The following is an 18,071-nucleotide window of genomic DNA, read 5'->3' as shown; positions in this document are numbered from 1 at the left end:
AGATTAGTCTTTCAATTTAATATTTAGGCCCTGTGAATCTAAGATTAGGCCCTCAATTTAAAGTTTAGGCCTTTGGAATCAAATATTATGCCCTCAATTTCATTTGTAGGACTTTATAATCAAAGATTAGTCCCTCAATTTAATATTTAGGCCCTGTGAATCAAAGATTAGGCCCTCAATTTAAAATGTAGGCCTTTATAATGAAAGATTAGGCCCTCAACTTAATATTTAGACCTTTATAATCAAAGATTAGTTCCTCAATTTAATATTTATCCTTTAGAATAATAAATTAGGCCTTCAATTTAATACTTAGGCCCTTAATTTTATACTTAGGCCTTTAGAGTCAAAGATTAGGCCCTCAATTTAATATTTAGGCCCTGTGAATCAAAGATTAGTCCCTCAATTTAATATTTAGGCTCTGTGAATTCAAGATTAGGCCCTCAATCTAAAATGTAGGCCTTTAGAATCAAAGATTCGTCCCTCAAATTAATATTTAAGCCCTGTGAATCAAAGATTTTGTCCTCAATTTAAATTGTAGGCCTGTAGAATCAAAGATTATTCCCTCAATTTAATATTTAGGCCCTGTGAATCAAAGATTATGCCCTCAATTTAAAATGTATGCCTTTACAATCAAAGATTAGGCCCTCAATTTAAAATGTAGGCCTTTAGAATCAAAGATTAGGCCCTCAATTTAATATTTAGGCCTTTATAATCAAAGATTAGGTCTTCAATTTAATATTTAGGCCCTGTGAATGAAAGATTAGGCCCTCAATTTAATATTTAGGCCCTGTGAATCAAAGATTATGCCCTCAATTTAAAATGTAGGCCTTTAGAATCAAAGATTAGTCCCTCATTTTAATATTTAGGCCCTATGAATCAAAGATTAGTCCCTCAATTAAATATTTAGGCCCTGTGAATCAAAGATTAGTCCCTCAATTTAATATTTAGGCCCTGTGAATCAAAGATTAGGCCCTCAATCTAATATTTCGGCCTTTATAATCAAAGATTAGTTCCTCAATTTAATATTTATCCTTTAGAATAATAAATTAGGCCCTCAATTTAATACTTAGGCCCTTAATTTAATACTTAGGCCTTTAGAATCAAAGATTAGGCCCTCAATTTAATAGTTAGGCCCTGTGAATCAAAGATTAGGCCCTCAATTGAAGATGTATGTGTTTAGAATCAAAGATTAGTCCCTCAATTTAATATTTAGGCCCTTAATTTAATACTTAGGCCTTTAGAATCAAAGATTAGGCCCTCAATTTAATAGTTAGGCCCTGTGAATCAAAGATTAGGCCCTCAATTGAAAATGTATGCGTTTAGAATCAAAGATTAGTCTTTCAATTTAATATTTAGGCCCTGTGAATCTAAGATTAGGCCCTCAATTTAAAGTTTAGGCCTTTGGAATCAAATATTATGCCCTCAATTTCATTTGTAGGACTTTATAATCAAAGATTAGTCCCTCAATTTAATATTTAGGCCCTGTGAATCAAAGATTAGGCCCTCAATTTAAAATGTAGGCCTTTATAATGAAAGATTAGGCCCTCAACTTAATATTTAGACCTTTATAATCAAAGATTAGTTCCTCAATTTAATATTTATCCTTTAGAATAATAAATTAGGCCTTCAATTTAATACTTAGGCCCTTAATTTTATACTTAGGCCTTTAGAGTCAAAGATTAGGCCCTCAATTTAATATTTAGGCCCTGTGAATCAAAGATTAGTCCCTCAATTTAATATTTAGGCTCTGTGAATTCAAGATTAGGCCCTCAATCTAAAATGTAGGCCTTTAGAATCAAAGATTCGTCCCTCAAATTAATATTTAAGCCCTGTGAATCAAAGATTTTGTCCTCAATTTAAATTGTAGGCCTGTAGAATCAAAGATTATTCCCTCAATTTAATATTTAGGCCCTGTGAATCAAAGATTATGCCCTCAATTTAAAGTTTAGGCCCTGTGAATCAAAGATTAGGCTCTCAATTTAAATTGTAGGCCTGTAGAATCAAAGATTATTCCCTCAATTTAATATTTAGTCCCTATGAATCAAAGATTATTCCCTCAATTTAATATTTAGGCCCTGTGAATCAAAGATTAGGCCCTCAATTTAATATTTATCCTTTAGAATCTTAAATTAGGCCCTCAATTTAATACTTAGGCCTTTGGAATCAAAGATTAGGCCCTCAATTTAATATTTAGGCCCTATGAATCAAAGATTATTCCCTCAATTTAATATTTAGGCCCTGTGAATCAAAGATTAGGCCCTCAATTTAATATTTATCCTTTAGAATCTTAAATTAGGCCCTCAATTTAATACTTAGGCCTTTGGAATCAAAGATTAGGCCCTCAATTTATTATTTAGTCTTTTTTAATCAAAGATTAGGCCCTCAATTTAATATTGATCCTTTAGAATAATAAATTAGGCCCTCAATTTAATACTTAGGCCTTTAGAATCAAAGATTAGGCCCTCAATTTAATATTTTAGCTCTGTGAATCAAAGATTAGGCCCTCAATTTAATATTTAGGCCCTGTGAATCAAAGATTAGGCCCTCAATTTAATATTTATCCTTTTGAATCATAAATTAGGCCCTCAATTTAATACTTAGGCCTTTGGAATCAAAGATTAGGCCCTCAATTTATTATTTAGTCTTTTTTAATCAAAGATTAGACCCTCAATTTAATATTGATCTTTTAGAATAATAAATTAGGCCCTCAATTTAATACTTAGGCCTTTAGAATCAAAGATTAGGCCCTCAATTGAAAATGTATGCGTTTAGAATCAAAGATTAGTCTTTCAATTTAATATTTAGGCCCTGTGAATCTAAGATTAGGCCCTCAATTTAAAGTTTAGGCCTTTGGAATCAAATATTAGGCCCTCAATTTCATTTGTAGGACTTTATAATCAAAGATTAGGCCCTCAATTTAATATTTAGGCCCTGTGAATCAAAGATTAGGCCCTCAATTTAAAATGTAAGCCTTTAGAATCAAAGATTATTCCCTCAATTTAATATTTAGGCCCTTTGAATCAAAGATTATTCCCTCAATTTAATATTTAGGCCCTGTGAATCAAAGATTAGGCCCTCAATTTAAAATGTAGGCCTTTATAATCAAAGATTAGGCCCTCAATCTAATATTTCGGCCTTTATAATCAAAGATTAGTTCCTCAATTTAATATTTATTTTTTAGAATAATAAATTAGGCCCTCAATTTAATACTTAGGCCCTTAATTTAATACTTAGGCCCTGTGAATCAAAGATTATGCCCTCAATTTAAAGTTTAGGCCCTGTGAATCAAAGATTAGGCCCTCAATTTAAATTGTAGGCCTGTAGAATCAAAGATTATTCCCTCAATTTAATATTTAGGACCTCTGAATCAAAGATTATGCCCTCAATTTGAAGTTTAGGCCTTTGGAATCAAATATTATGCCCTCAATTTAATTTGTAGGACTTTATAATCAAAGATTAGGCCCTCAATTTAATAATTAGGCCCTGTGAATCAAAGATTAGGCACTCAATTTAAAGTTTAGGCCTTGTGAATCAAAGATTAGGCCCTCAATTTAAATTGTAGGCCTGTAGAATCAAAGATTATTCCCTCAATTTAATATTTAGGACCTCTGAATCAAAGATTATGCCCTCAATTTGAAGTTTAGGCCTTTGGAATCAAATATTATGCCCTCAATTTAATTTGTAGGACTTTATAATCAAAGATTAGGCCCTCAATTTAATAATTAGGCCCTGTGAATCAAAGATTAGGCACTCAATTTAAAGTTTAGGCCTTGTGAATCAAAGATTAGGCCCTCAATTTAAATTGTAGGCCTGTAGAATCAAAGATTATTCCCTCAATTTAATATTTAGGACCTCTGAATCAAAGATTATGTCCTCAATTTGAAGTTTAGGCCTTTGGAATCAAATATTAGGCCCTCAATTGAATTTGTAGGACTTTATAATCAAAGATTAGGCCCTCAATTTAATATTTTGGCCCTGTGAATCAAAAATTAGGCTCTCAATTTAATTTGTAGGAGTTTATAATCAAAGATTAGGCCCTCAATTGAAAATGTATGCCTTTACAATCAAAGATTAGGCCCTCAATTTAAAATGTAGGCCTTTAGAATCAAAGATTAGGCCCTCAATTTAATATTTAGGCCTTTATAATCAAAGATTAGGTCTTCAATTTAATATTTAGGCCCTGTGAATGAAAGATTAGGCCCTCAATTTAATATTTAGGCCCTGTGAATCAAAGATTATGCCCTCAATTTAAAATGTAGGCCTTTAGAATCAAAGATTAGTCCCTCATTTTAATATTTAGGCCCTATGAATCAAAGATTAGTCCCTCAATTAAATATTTAGGCCCTGTGAATCAAAGATTAGTCCCTCAATTTAATATTTAGGCCCTGCTAATCAAAGATTAGGCCCTCAATTTAAAATGTAGGCCTTTAGAATCAAAGATTAGTCCCTCAATTTAATATTTAGTCCCTATGAATCAAAGATTATTCCCTCAATTTAATATTTAGGCCCTGTGAATCAAAGATTAGGCCAGCTATTTAAAATGTAGGCCTTTCGAATCAAAGATTAGGCCCTCAATTTAATATTTAGGCCTTTATAATCAAAGATTAGGTCTTCAATTTAATATTTAGGCCCTGTGAATGAAAGATTAGGCCCTCAATTTAATATTTAGGCCCTGTGAATCAAAGATTATGCCCTCAATTTAAAATGTAGGCCTTTAGAATCAAAGATTAGTCCCTCATTTTAATATTTAGGCCCTATGAATCAAAGATTAGTCCCTCAATTAAATATTTAGGCCCTGTGAATCAAAGATTAGTCCCTCAATTTAATATTTAGGCCCTGCTAATCAAAGATTAGGCCCTCAATTTAAAATGTAGGCCTTTAGAATCAAAGATTAGTCCCTCAATTTAATATTTAGTCCCTATGAATCAAAGATTATTCCCTCAATTTAATATTTAGGCCCTGTGAATCAAAGATTAGGCCCTCAATTTAATATTTATCCTTTAGAATCTTAAATTAGGCCCTCAATTTAATACTTAGGCCTTTGGAATCAAAGATTAGGCCCTCAATTTATTATTTAGTCTTTTTTAATCAAAGATTAGGCCCTCAATTTAATATTGATCCTTTAGAATAATAAATTAGGCCCTCAATTTAATACTTAGGCCTTTAGAATCAAAGATTAGGCCCTCAATTTAATATTTTAGCCCTGTGAATTAAAGATTAGGCCCTCAATTTAATATTTAGGCCCTGTGAATCAAAGATTAGGCCCTCAATTTAATATTTATCCTTTTGAATCATAAATTAGGCCCTCAATTTAATACTTAGGCCTTTGGAATCAAAGATTTGGCCCTCAATTTATTATTTAGTCTTTTTTAATCAAAGATTAGGCCCTCAATTTAATATTGATCTTTTAGAATAATAAATTAGGCCCTCAATTTAATACTTAGGCCTTTAGAATCAAAGATTAGGCCCTCAATTGAAAATGTAGGCCTTTAGAATCAAAGATTAGTCCCTCAATTTAATATTTAGTCCCTATGAATCAAAGATTATTCCCTCAATTTAATATTTAGGCCCTGTGAATCAAAGATTAGGCCCTCAATTTAATATTTTAGCCCTGTGAATCAAAGATTAAGCCCTCAATTTAAAATGTAGGCCTTTAGAATCAAATATTAGTCCCTCAATTTAATATTTATGCCCTGTGAATCAAAGATTAGGCCCTCAATTTAATATTTAGGCCCTGTGAATCAAAGATTAGGCCCTCAATTGAAAATGTATGCGTTTAGAATCAAAGATTAGTCTTTCAATTTAATATTTAGTCCCTGTGAATCTAAGATTAGGCCCTCAATTTAAAGTTTAGGCCTTTGGAATCAAATATTAGGCTCTCAATTTAATTTGTAGGACTTTATAATCAAAGATTAGGCCCTCAATTTAATATTTAGGCCCTGTGAATCAAAGATTAGGCCCTCAATTTAAAATGTAAGACTTTAGAATCAAAGATTAGTCCCTCAATTTAATATTTAGGCCTTATGAATCAAAGATTAGTCCCTCAATTTAATATTTAGGCCCTGTGAATCAAAGATTAGGCCCTCAATTTAATATTTATCCTTTAGAATCATAAATTAGGCCTTCAGTTTAATACGTAGGCCTTTAGAATCAAAGATTAGTCCCTCAATTTAATATTTAGGCTTTGTGAATAAAGATTATTCCCTCAATATAAAGTTTAGGCCTTTGGAATCAAATATTAGGCCCTCAATTTAATATTTTGGCCCTGTGAATCAAAAATTAGGCTCTCAATTTAATTTGTAGGAGTTTATAATCAAAGATTAGGCCCTCAATTGAAAATGTATGCCTTTAGAATCAAAGATTAGGCCCTCAATTTAAAATGTAGGCCTTTAGAATCAAAGAATAGGCCCTCAATTTAATATTTAGGCCTTTATAATCAAAGATTAGGTCTTCAATTTAATATTTAGGCCCTTTGAATCAAAGATTAGGCTCTCAATTGAAAATGTATGCGTTTAGAATCAAAGATTAGTCTTTCAATTTAATATTTAGGCCCTTTGAATCTAAGATTATGCCCTCAATTTAAAGTTTAGGCCTTTATAATCAAAGATTAGGCCCTCAATTTAATATTTAGGCCCTGTGAATCAAAGATTAGGCCCTCAATTTAAAATGTAAGCCTTTAGAATCAAAGATTAGTCCCTCAATTTAATATTTAGGCCCTATGAATCAAAGATTATTCCCTCAATTTAATATTTAGGCCCTGTGAATCAAAGATTAGGCCCTTAATTTAAAATGTAAGACTTTAGAATCAAAGATTAGTCCCTCAATTTAATATTTAGGCCTTATGAATCAAAGATTAGTCCCTCAATTTAATATTTAGGCCTTATGAATCAAAGATTAGTCCCTCAATTTAATATTTAGGCCCTGTGAATCAAAGATTAGGCCCTCATTTTAATATTTATCCTTTAGAATCATAAATTAGGCCTTCAGTTTAATACGTAGGCCTTTAGAATCAAAGATTAGTCCCTCAATTTAATATTTAGGCTTTGTGAATAAAGATTATTCCCTCAATATAAAGTTTAGGCCTTTGGAATCAAATATTAGGCCCTCAATTTAATATTTTGGCCCTGTGAATCAAAAATTAGGCTCTCAATTTAATTTGTAGGAGTTTATAATCAAAGATTAGGCCCTCAATTGAAAATGTATGCCTTTAGAATCAAAGATTAGGCCCTCAATTTAAAATGTAGGCCTTTAGAATCAAAGAATAGGCCCTCAATTTAATATTTAGGCCTTTATAATCAAAGATTAGGTCTTCAATTTAATATTTAGGCCCTTTGAATCAAAGATTAGGCTCTCAATTGAAAATGTATGCGTTTAGAATCAAAGATTAGTCTTTCAATTTAATATTTAGGCCCTGTGAATCTAAGATTATGCCCTCAATTTAAAGTTTAGGCCTTTATAATCAAAGATTAGGCCCTCAATTTAATATTTAGGCCCTGTGAATCAAAGATTAGGCCCTCAATTTAAAATGTAAGCCTTTAGAATCAAAGATTAGTCCCTCAATTTAATATTTAGGCCCTATGAATCAAAGATTATTCCCTCAATTTAATATTTAGGCCCTGTGAATCAAAGATTAGTCCCTCAATTTGTTATTTAGGCCTTGTGAATCAGAGATTATGCGCTCAGTTTAAAATGTAGGCCTTTAGAATCAAAGATTATGCCCTCAATTTAATATTTTAGCTTTGTGAATCAAAGATTAGGCCCTCAATTTAGAATGTAGGCCTTCAGAATCAAAGATTAGTCCCTCAATTTAATATTTAGGCCCTGTGAATCAAAGATTAGGCCCTCAATTTAATATTTATCCTTAAGAATCATAAATTAGGCCTTCAATTTAATACGTAGGCCTTTGGAATCAAAGATTGGTCCCTCAATTTAATATTTAGGCTTTGTGAATAAAGATTAGGCCCTCAATATAAAGTTTAGGCCTTTGGAATCAAATATTAGGCCCTCAATCTAATATTTAGGCTTTGTGAATAAAGATTAGGCCCTCAATAAAAAGTTTAGGTTTTTGGAATCAAATATTAGGCCCTCAATTTCATATTTAGGCCCTGTTAATCAAAGATTAGGCTCTCAATTTAATTTGTAGGACTTTACAATCAAAGATTAGGCCCTCAATTTAATATTTAGGCTTTTATAATCAAAGATTAGGTGCTCAATTTAATATTTATCTTTTAGAATCATAAATTTGGCCCTCAATTTCATACTTAGGTCTTTGGAATCAAATATTAGGCCCTGAATTTAATATTTAGGCCCTGTGAATCAAAAATTAGGCTCTCAATTTAATTTGTAGGAGTTTATAATCAAAGATTAGGCCCTCAATTGAAAATGTATTCCTTTAGAATCAAAGATTAGTCCCTCAATTTAATATTTAGGCCCTGTGAATCAAAGATTAGGCCCTCAATTTGAAGTTAAGGCCTTAGGAATCAAATATTATGTCCTCAATTTAATTTGTAGGACTTTATAATCAATTATTACGTCCTCAATTTAATATTTAGGCCCTGTGAATCAAAGATTAGGCCCTCAGTTTAAAATGTAAGCCTTTAGAATCAAAGATTAGGCCCTCAATTTAATATTTAGGCCTTTATAATCAAAGATTAGTTCCTCAATTTAATATTTATTCTTTAGAATAATAAATTAGGCGCTCAATTTAATACTTAGGTTCTTAATTTAATACTTAGGCCTTTAGAGTCAAAGATTAGGCCCTCAATTTAAAATGTAGGCCTTTAGAATCAAAGATTGGTCCTTCAATTTAATATTTAGGCTTTGTGAATCAAAGATTAGGTCCTCAGTGTAGGCCTTTAGAATAAATGATTAGTCCCTCAATTTAATATTTAGGCCCTATGAATACAAGATTAGTCCCTCAATTTAATATTTATATCCTGTGAATCAAAGATTAGGCCCTCAATTTAAAATGTAGGCCTATAGAATCGAAGATTAGGCCCTTAATTTATTATTTAGGCCTTTATAATCAAAGATTAGGTCCTCAATTTAATATTTATCCTTTAGAATAATAAATGAGGCCCGCAATTTAATACTAAGGCCTTTACAATCAAAGATTAGGCCTTCAATTTAATATTTTGGCTCTTTGAATCAAAGATTAGGTCCTCAATTTAAAATGTAGGCCTTTAGAATCAAAGATTAGGCCCTCAATTTAATCTTTAGGCCCTGTGAATCAAAGATTTGTCCCTCAATTTAATATCTAGGCCCAGTGAATGAAAGATTAGGCCCTCAATTTAATATTTAGGCCCTGTGAATCAAAGATTAGACCCTCAATTTAAAATGTAGGCCTTTAGAATTAATGATTAGTCCCTCAATTTAATATATAAGCCCTGTGAATCAAAAATTAGGCCCTCAATTTAAAATGTAGGCCTTTAGAATCAAAGACTAGTCCCTCAATTTAATATTTAGGCCCTGTGAATCAAAGATTACGCCCTCAATTTAAAATGTAGGCCTTTTTAATCAAAGATTAGGCCCTCAATTTAATATTTAGGCCTTTATAATCAAAGATTAGTTCCTCAATTTATTATTTATCTTTTAGAATAATAAATTAGGCCCTCAATTTAATACTTAGGCTTTTAGAATCAAAGATTAGGCCCTGAATTTAATATTTTGGCTCTGTGAATCAAAGATTAGGCCCTCAATTTAAAATGTAGGCCTTTAGAATCAAAGATTAGTCCCTTTATTTAATATTTAGGCCCTGTGAATCAAAGATTATGCCCTCTATTTAAAATATTGGCCTTTAGAATCAAATATTGTGCCCTCAATTTAATATTTAGGCTTTTATAATCAAAGATTAGGTCCTCAATTTAATATTTATCTTTTCGAATAATAAATTAGGCCCTAAATTTAATACTTAGGCCTTTAGAATCAAATATTAGGCCCTCAATTTAATATTTAGGCCCTGTGAATCAAAGATTAGGCCAGCTATTTAAAATGTAGGCCTTTCGAATCAAAGATTAAGCCCTCAATTTAATATTTAGGCCTTTATAATCAAAGCTTCGGTGCTCAATTTAATATTTATCTTTTAGAATCATAAATAGGTCCTCAATTTCATACTTAGGTCTTTAGAATCAAAGATTAGGCCCTCAATTTAATATTTAGGCCCTGTGAATCAAAGATTAGGCTCTCAATTTAAAATGTAGGCCTTTAGAATCAAAGATTAGGCCCTCAATTTAAAATGTAGGCCTTTAGAATCAAGGATTAGTCCATCAATTTAATATTTAGGCCCTGTGAATCAACGATTAGTCCCTCAATTTAATATTTAGGCCCTGTGAATCAAAGATTAGGCCCTCAATTTAAAATGTAGGCCTTTAGAATCAAAGATTAGGCCCTCAATTTAATATTTAGGCTTTTATATTCAAAGATTAGGTCCTCAATTTAATATTTATCCTTTTGAATAATAAATTAGGCCCTCAATTTAATACTTAGGCCTTTAGAATCAAAGATTAGGCCCTCAATTTAATATTTTGGCTCTGTGAATCAAAGATTAGGCCTTCAATTTAAAATGTAGGCCTTTAGAATCAAAGATTAGTCGCTCAATTTAATATTTATGCTCTGTGAATCAAAGATTAGGCCCTCAATTTTAAATGTAGGCCTTTAGAATCAAAGATTAGGCTCTCAATTTAATATTTAGGCTTTTATAATCAAAGATTAGGTCCTCAATTTAACATTTATCTTTTAGAATCATAAATTATGCCCTAAATTTAATACTTAGGCCTTTAGAATCAAAGATTAGGCCCTCAATTTAATATTTACCCCCTGTGAATCAAAGATTAGGTCCTCAATTTAAAATGTAGGCCTTTAGAATCAAAGATTAGTCCCTCAATTTAATATTTAGTCCCTGTGAATCAAAGATTACGCCCTTAATTTAAAATTTAGGCCTTTAGAATCAAAGATTAGTCCCTCAATTTAATATTTAGGCCCTGTGAATCAAAGATTAAGCCCTCAATTTAAAATGTAGGCCTTTATAATCAAAGATTAGGCCCTCAATTTAATTTGAAGGACTTTAGAATCAAAGATTATTCCCTCAATTGAATATTTAGTCCCTGTTAATCAAAGATTAGGCCCTCAATTTAATACTTAGGTCTTTAAAATCAAAGATTAGGCCCTCAATTTAATATTTAGGCCCTGTTAATCAAAGATTAGGCCCTCAATTTAATATTTAGGCCCTGTTAATAAAATATTAGGCCCTCAATTTAAAGTTATGGCCAATTGTCTCCAGGACAATTGTCTCCAGGACAATTGTCCCCAGGACAATTGTCACCAGGACAATTGTCTCCAGGACAATTGTCCCTTGGACAGTTTGCCCCAGGACAATTGTCTCCAGGGCAATTGTTCCCAGGGCAATTTTCTTCAGGACTATTGTCCCGAGGACAATTGTCACCAGGACAATTGTCTCCAGGACAATTGTCCCCAGGACAATTGTCTCCATGACAATTGTCTCCAGGGCAATTGTCCCCAGGATAATTGTCTCCAGGACAATTGTCTCCAGGACAATTGTCTCCAGGACAATTGTCTCCAGGACAATTGTCTCCAGGACACTTGTCTCCAGGACAATTGTCTCCAGGACATTTGAGGGCAATTTTCCCCATGTCAATTGTCCCCATGACAATTGTCTCCAGGACAACTGTCTCCAGGCCAATTGAGGACAATTGTTTCCAGTACAATTGTCCCCAGGACAATTGTCACGAGGACAATTGTCTCCAGGACAATTGTCCCCAGGGCAATTGTCATGGGGACAATTGTCATGGGGACAATTGTCCTCAATTGTCCTGGAGTCCTGGAGACAATTGTCCTGGAGACAATTGTCCTGGGGACAATTGTCATTGGGACAATTGTCCTCAATTGTCCTGGAGACAATTGTCCTGGAGACAATTGTCCTGGAGACAATTGTCCTGGGAACCCTGGAGACAATTGTCCTGGAGACAATTGTCCTGGAGACAATTGTCCTGGAGACAATTGTCTTGAGACAATTTACCTATAATGAATAAGCGCTGGAAATATGTTTCCCTACCTATAATGAATAAACGCTGGAAACATGTTTCCCTACCTATAGTGAATAAACGCTGGAAACATGTTCCCCTACCTATAATGAATAAACTCTGGAAACATGTTTCCCTACCTATATATTCCTGGGGAGAATTGTCCTGGAGACAATTTTCCTGGGGACAATTGTCCAGGGGACAATTGTCCAGGGGACAATTGTCCTGGGGACAATTGTCCTGGAGACAATTTGTCCTCTGGCAATTGTCTTGGGGGAAAATTTGTCCTGTAGACAATTAGTCCTGAGGACAACTTTTAATATCGTCCCGGGGACAATTCGTCTTAGGGACAACTTTAAAATTGTCTTGGGAACAATTGTCCTTTAGACAATTAATTGTCCTTGGGACAATTGTCCTGGACAATTGTCTCCAGGACAATTGTCTCTAGGACAATTGTTCCCAGGACAATTGTCTCCAGGACAACAACTGTCTCCAGGGACTGGCCAATTCTTCTTTCCTGCATTATTGCAAGGGACTGGTAAATTTTCAAGGGACTTGCCAATTCTTCTTTCCTGCAATAAATTTATTATTTCAGATGAGTCAGTCTTGAACTACTCTAAATCTTCAGGGACCTTTTCTTTCGTTTGTTCCTCGTTGTCGCACGTGATTGGCTTTATTGAATCGATTTGCGGGTGGTCGTTTTGTCTGATCTCTCTTCAATGGCTCGACGAGAGTCTGACAATCCGCTCTATGACGTGGCCGATAAGGATGCATCTCACTATGATGTTGCAAAGCCCCCGAATTCTCTCGCTTACAACGCTTTATACTCCAAACGCGACTCGAGCGTTCGAATTCGTTCACAGATAGATTCTCGAGACCACTCTGGCGTTCCTAAATGGCTATTTGGCCTCGTAACTGTGCTTGCCATAGTTGGAACAATCTTGGGCGTGGTCTCGTTGAGTCTGCTGCTCACGGGGGGAACATGCTCTTCTTGCAACAAAGAACGTAGGAGGACGATGATTAGCTTGGAAATGTTATGGAGTTCTTTAGGAGATGATGCTGCTGATCCGACTCAGGCTGCGTTGAAGGGACCCACTAGGAAGACGCCTCTGACGGTTTTCTCATCTTCTCCTCAGACTCTAAATGTTCGTTGTTGTCTCTATCAGTTACGTATACATGTACCATTGCTTTATAGAACGTGGAATTGGAAAATCGTGTTAAAATGATTGAAAAGGATTTATCTCAGTTGATTTCTCAAGTAACGAAAACAAACTCGAAATTTGTGTAATTTTAAATAAATTTCAGGTAGAAAATGCAGGCGCTGGCGTCACCAACGCTATGAATCAGATACAGGCACATTATTCACGACACACCCTTGAATTCCATAAAATGTTTATTATAGATGCTGGAAGATTTCGGCTATACACTGGTAGTCAATGCTAGCAATTTGAGACGAGAGGTACACATGAGCTGTGTGATCGCTATTGTTCAAAAGTTATAGGCACACGAACTCTCTAGTCTACCTACAGTGGCACCTACAGTACCGTTCAAACTTTTCGGGCCCCGAAATCCCGCTCCCGGCCCACGTACACTCTCCGGTTATTTAATTTGACGAGAACCAACCAGCGGCTCACCGCTAAGCAGTCAAATATTTCGCTGTGAGCGTCTGTCTGATCGCCAGTCTTAGTGTAGCGCACGTTTGGTTGCCATTTATAGAGCCGGCATACCACCTTTGATTTTTGCTGACCAAGCGTATTGCCGTCGCTGCCTATCCGATCGCTTTTCGCGTTCAAATAGCGACTGAATGTCTTTAGAATAGACTCACAATGTACTTCGCAGCCGATTTCTCGCTTCTACTTCGCGTATAAAGCATTTCGTAGCGATCGCGCGTACTGCGTCACGGTTGCGTCAATGTAGCGTGACAGGGCGTGTCTTACGTACGTAGCAGGCGTTAGTCGTCGTCCTTTCTCGTTTTTCAATTGATTTGGAACAAAATCGATTTCAACATCGCGGTCAAAATTGCATTTGAAACCGATTGGCATAGGTCTCGGTTCAAACGGCACACGTTTTGATGATGAAAAGCTGCAGTCGTGGTAGCCCGGTGGGGTTCCTATATAAATACCCAGCATTTACATGTACTTATCAGTAGCAGGAGCAAGAGATTGTGGCTAGGATAGAAGGGAGCAGGCAACTCTCCCCAATAAGGTGCTTCACCACACACCATTCCCTCTAAACCCCCTAGTGCCCCTGTCTGTGTGTTTATTAGAATATGTACTGTGTAGTTGAGAGATATACCATAAATAAAACCCCAAGGTGTGACCATCAAGCCTGGTGGCTGGTCAATGTCCTCACTTGACAAGGGCTTCGGCCTTCCTACGTCCACTCTCTCCGCTGCGCCTGTGAGGCACCTCTGATAGGGATAAACCTCCATAGCACCGTCTTCCGTGTGGTTTGTATCATGTGTCGTAATCTTTTTTGTACTTTTTAAAAGTTTTGTACGCGTAGGAGGCGCGTTTTTTGAACGTTTAACGGTCTCGTGGGCGCAGAAGGGGGCTTCGGTTCCAAGGATGCTTTGTACTGACTGTACTTTGCGTTTGCAGTTGGTCACAGTCACAAGAGGCTCGTTTCTGTGAATTTTTATCGGTCTAAACTCTTGTAGTCGCGTTGGGGGCCTCAGTTCAAAATTTTCCTGAACAGTGTATTCATGTATGTATTTATGACAACATCATTTGTCTTTATTTTACTGCGTAGGTAGAGTCGCTAAAGACAGCCTCCTTGACCAGAAATGCTGGATTGAAAGACGTTATAACAGAGTTGCAGCTAAATTTGTCTTCTAGCGTATCGGTAAATAGAAGATTTATTAGTAGTTACGTCTTAGCGACAGCTGCTTTCCTTCTTAGAATCTGGACGTAGGAGACGTTTTGTCAGAATTGCAGTCGAATGTTTCAAAACTGACTTCAAGTGTATCGGTAAGTAAAAGATTTCTAAGAAAACAGCGTTCAAAGTCACCTGTTATTTTTCATAAGAATTTTGACGCGAGACTGACGCAACTGCAGCCTAGTCCACCACCGAACCAAGACGTCAAACCCAAGGTACTAATTTACAGCATCTATATATATTTGGAATAGATTGTTAATTGTGTTAGGAGGTCCACGCTCAGGCTCAGCCTCTCAGTTATTTTGAATCTTGCTCCCAGCTATTCTACCAGTCTCAAAAACCCGTCGCCACGGGCGTCTACACATTCCGCGACAAAGATAGTAACGTGTACGAAGCGTTTTGCGACTTCACCAACCCGACTGTCATCTGGACTCTGTTGGAGTCATTTTCACTTGAAAATGAAGTGAAAAGTTTCAGCTCCAGGTCTTTTTCTGATCGACCTGCGCCCAACTGGCGATCGTTGAACACCGTTGCGTACCGAATGCAAGCCAACAACGCGTTGACGGTCACCGATCATTCGACTCATTGGCGTACAACGTGCAATTGGTTTTCTGGTTTGAGTCTGGAATCGTACAATCCTCTGGCAGCTAAGAACGATACAGCTATTGTATCCCTGGTTGACTACGATGTCATGGAAAGATTTGGCAAATCAGGTTGTAAGTGCACGCTCACCGAGTATGCATCGTCTATTGGCTCTCAAAAACCTTGCCTTTTCTGTTCGTTGTATTGGTGTCAAGGAACTGGCGATCATCTACATTTTGCTCCCTCGTCTATGTGCCAGGCTCCAATAGGAAACGCCGGCTTTAATTACTGGGGCAACTACGAGACGAAGCGACCTAAAGATCTTTCCTGTACCAAATCTATAAGCAGTACGACACAATACTGGCTGGGTGTCTATACCAATAGAACCTGTCTCGACCATTTGAGACGTGGTACTAACACAAGTGGCGTATATGCGGTTGAAGACACACGCGGACGTTCGTATTCGGTTTTCTGCGATTTTGATAGCGAGAAGGGAGCCGCCTGGACTCTTATTGAAGCGTTTCCTCGAAACAAAGCAGAAGGAAAAGATCTGAAATCGCCGTTTACGTCTTTCGGAACGAATAAGCCTGTGAACGAGAACATGCCTGATTTAGTAACGTACCGATTGTCGAGAGACAGAATGTTGTCTTTGAAAGGATCGTCGACCCATTGGAGAGCTACGTGTGGGCTAAGACCTGGGCACCTTGTTGTTTCCTATCAAGATTACGCCCGAAGCAAATTTACGAACGCAAATGGAAATATTTTGGCGAGGAGCCATCCTGCTGCAAGAAACGATATTCAGATGGAATATATGGGCTTATACGGAGTGTCGTGTAGTCATTGCATGGTGCCGTGGTATTCAGGAATATCAGAGCACATCCACTTTGACTATAAATTAAATGATATGGGAGATTTTCCTTCGTCATCTAAACCGCCGCCGATTGATTCAGCAGATTCGTTTGGATTGTATAAGGATATTGATCCACTTCACACTTGTGCCGAGGATAGTCTCGCACCAACGCAATGGTGGATTGGAGGATATTCTACTGTGTAACGTTAATCGCTCTTTTGTCTGTCTGAACTCAAAAAAATATTTTGTTTTAGTTTGCTGAAATGCGGAAACGCCCACGAGCCTTTAGCGCACCTCCTCAATGCAAAAACACTTCGTTTTCCTTTTTTCGCTCTTCGTGGCGTCTGTAGCTAGAGACAAGCTATTCGTCACGCAGAAAGTAAGTACCCTAGTACGTAATGAAAGTGTGTACTCGAGCACCGCTGCTGTTCAGGTCTACTTCGACGTGGATATCGGCGAAGAGCGCGCCGGTCGAATCGTTATTGGTCTGTTCGGCAAAAATACGCCGAAAACGACGGCTAACTTTGCCGCACTCGCAACAGGAGAAGTGATTCGACCGGATAGCTGAAAATCTTCGCCGAGTTGACTATGATCTACTGTAGAAAGGCTTCGGCTTCGAAGGTTCCACCTTTCATCGGGTGATCAAAAATTTTATGATTCAAGGCGGCGACTTTACGCGTCGTGACGGCACCGGAGGTGCGTCTGCACTAGAGAAAGTCCACTCTTGAGTTTCCTCTGAACAGGAAAGAGCATCTACGGCGATCGGTTTCCCGACGAGAATTTCGAGTTGAAGCACTATGGGCCTGGATGGGTCAGCATGGCAAATGCCGGTCCCGATACGAACGGGTCTCAGTTCTTTATCTGCACGGTGCAAACGCCTTGGTTGGACGGCAAACACGTCGTGTTTGGAAAGGTTCTTGAAGGCATGGTAAGAGACTGATTGAGTAGGAGGAGCTGGGTCTAATAGTCCGTGGTCTCGCTGTTCTCGTAGGCAGTTGTGAGACAGATTGAAAACATTGAAACGGACTCGAGGAATCGACCTGTCAAGGATTGCAAGATTGCTGCGAGTGGCGTCATACCTGTCGAGTCTCCATTCGAAACGCGCGAAGAACCGTCAAAAGAGTAAGATTTTGAACAACTTTCATCATTTAGAACATGGGTGAAAAAAAAACAAGAATCAGACAAAACAAAAACTAGAAAGCAGATAGCTACACGGCCAAAGATAAATTTGGCAGGAAAGGAGGCGTCCACGAGACAGCAGTCGATAACTTCTTTGAAGGTAACACTACACGTTAGTGTTTTATTTATATTCCCCAGACGTTCAGAAATCTTCTCTGGTAGTAGAATCATCATCCTCATCCATCGTCTCTAATGCGATTCCTTGCATCTTGAACAGCAATCGTTTGAGGGTTTCCGTTGATCCAGACCTGAATTCTGACGAGCGAGAAAAGTCATTTTGATGATCGCGATTATTCTCCAATTGAGCTTGACCAAATCGATCGGCGCAAATCAGCTGGTCGGTATTCGAAGACAATTGATCCTCCGAGTCGAATTCTTCTCTGTGGACCGAAGCACAAGAATCTGAAAAATTCATTCCAAACTGCGCAGAGCAGTAGCAAAGATCGTCTGTCGTCGTCAAAACATCGGCATCTGCCACGATCGGTCTTTGCTCCGCCGCGTTTGTGCTGAGACCAAGCCCGTAGACGGGATTGGGGACGCTAGAA

General features: G+C 36.7%; 2 protein-coding genes across 6 annotated transcripts in view; both read left to right on the top strand.

The window, feature by feature from the left end:
* The window catches only part of LOC136191885 (uncharacterized), a 45,083-nt gene extending 28,464 nt beyond the window's left edge, over positions 1–16,619 (top strand). Inside the window, exons 1-10 of one of the 5 annotated variants that reach the window (XM_065980306.1) lie at positions 12,480–12,576; positions 12,634–13,043; positions 13,089–13,183; positions 13,234–13,296; positions 13,344–13,391; positions 13,441–13,497; positions 14,790–14,882; positions 14,939–15,007; positions 15,065–15,130; positions 15,184–16,619. In XM_065980306.1, coding sequence (XP_065836378.1) covers positions 12,758–13,043; positions 13,089–13,183; positions 13,234–13,296; positions 13,344–13,391; positions 13,441–13,497; positions 14,790–14,882; positions 14,939–15,007; positions 15,065–15,130; positions 15,184–16,551 — 2,145 coding nt within the window. In that variant the 5' untranslated portion in view covers positions 12,480–12,576; positions 12,634–12,757 and the 3' untranslated portion in view covers positions 16,552–16,619. Of the gene's footprint in view, positions 1–12,479; positions 13,044–13,088; positions 13,184–13,233; positions 13,297–13,343; positions 13,392–13,440; positions 13,498–14,789; positions 14,883–14,938; positions 15,008–15,064; positions 15,131–15,183 lie in introns of those variants that run through there. The other 4 variants (XM_065980307.1, XM_065980305.1, XM_065980304.1 and 1 more) reach the window with 4 other exon arrangements.
* A 27-nt stretch (positions 16,620–16,646) lies between these two features.
* On the top strand, positions 16,647–17,705 carry LOC136191900 (peptidyl-prolyl cis-trans isomerase B-like). Its single transcript, XM_065980327.1, has 5 exons — positions 16,647–16,726; positions 16,781–16,894; positions 16,950–17,043; positions 17,091–17,275; positions 17,339–17,705. Exons 1-5 carry the CDS (start codon positions 16,649–16,651, stop codon positions 17,471–17,473), a joined length of 606 nt encoding a protein of 201 aa, XP_065836399.1. The 5' UTR covers positions 16,647–16,648; the 3' UTR covers positions 17,474–17,705.
* The last annotated feature ends 366 nt before the right edge of the window (positions 17,706–18,071 follow it).

This window comes from Oscarella lobularis, chromosome 10 (assembly GCF_947507565.1).
Source record: "Oscarella lobularis chromosome 10, ooOscLobu1.1, whole genome shotgun sequence".
Taxonomy (NCBI): Eukaryota; Metazoa; Porifera; class Homoscleromorpha; order Homosclerophorida; family Oscarellidae; genus Oscarella; species Oscarella lobularis.
This window is presented reverse-complemented; position numbering and strand designations above follow the sequence as displayed.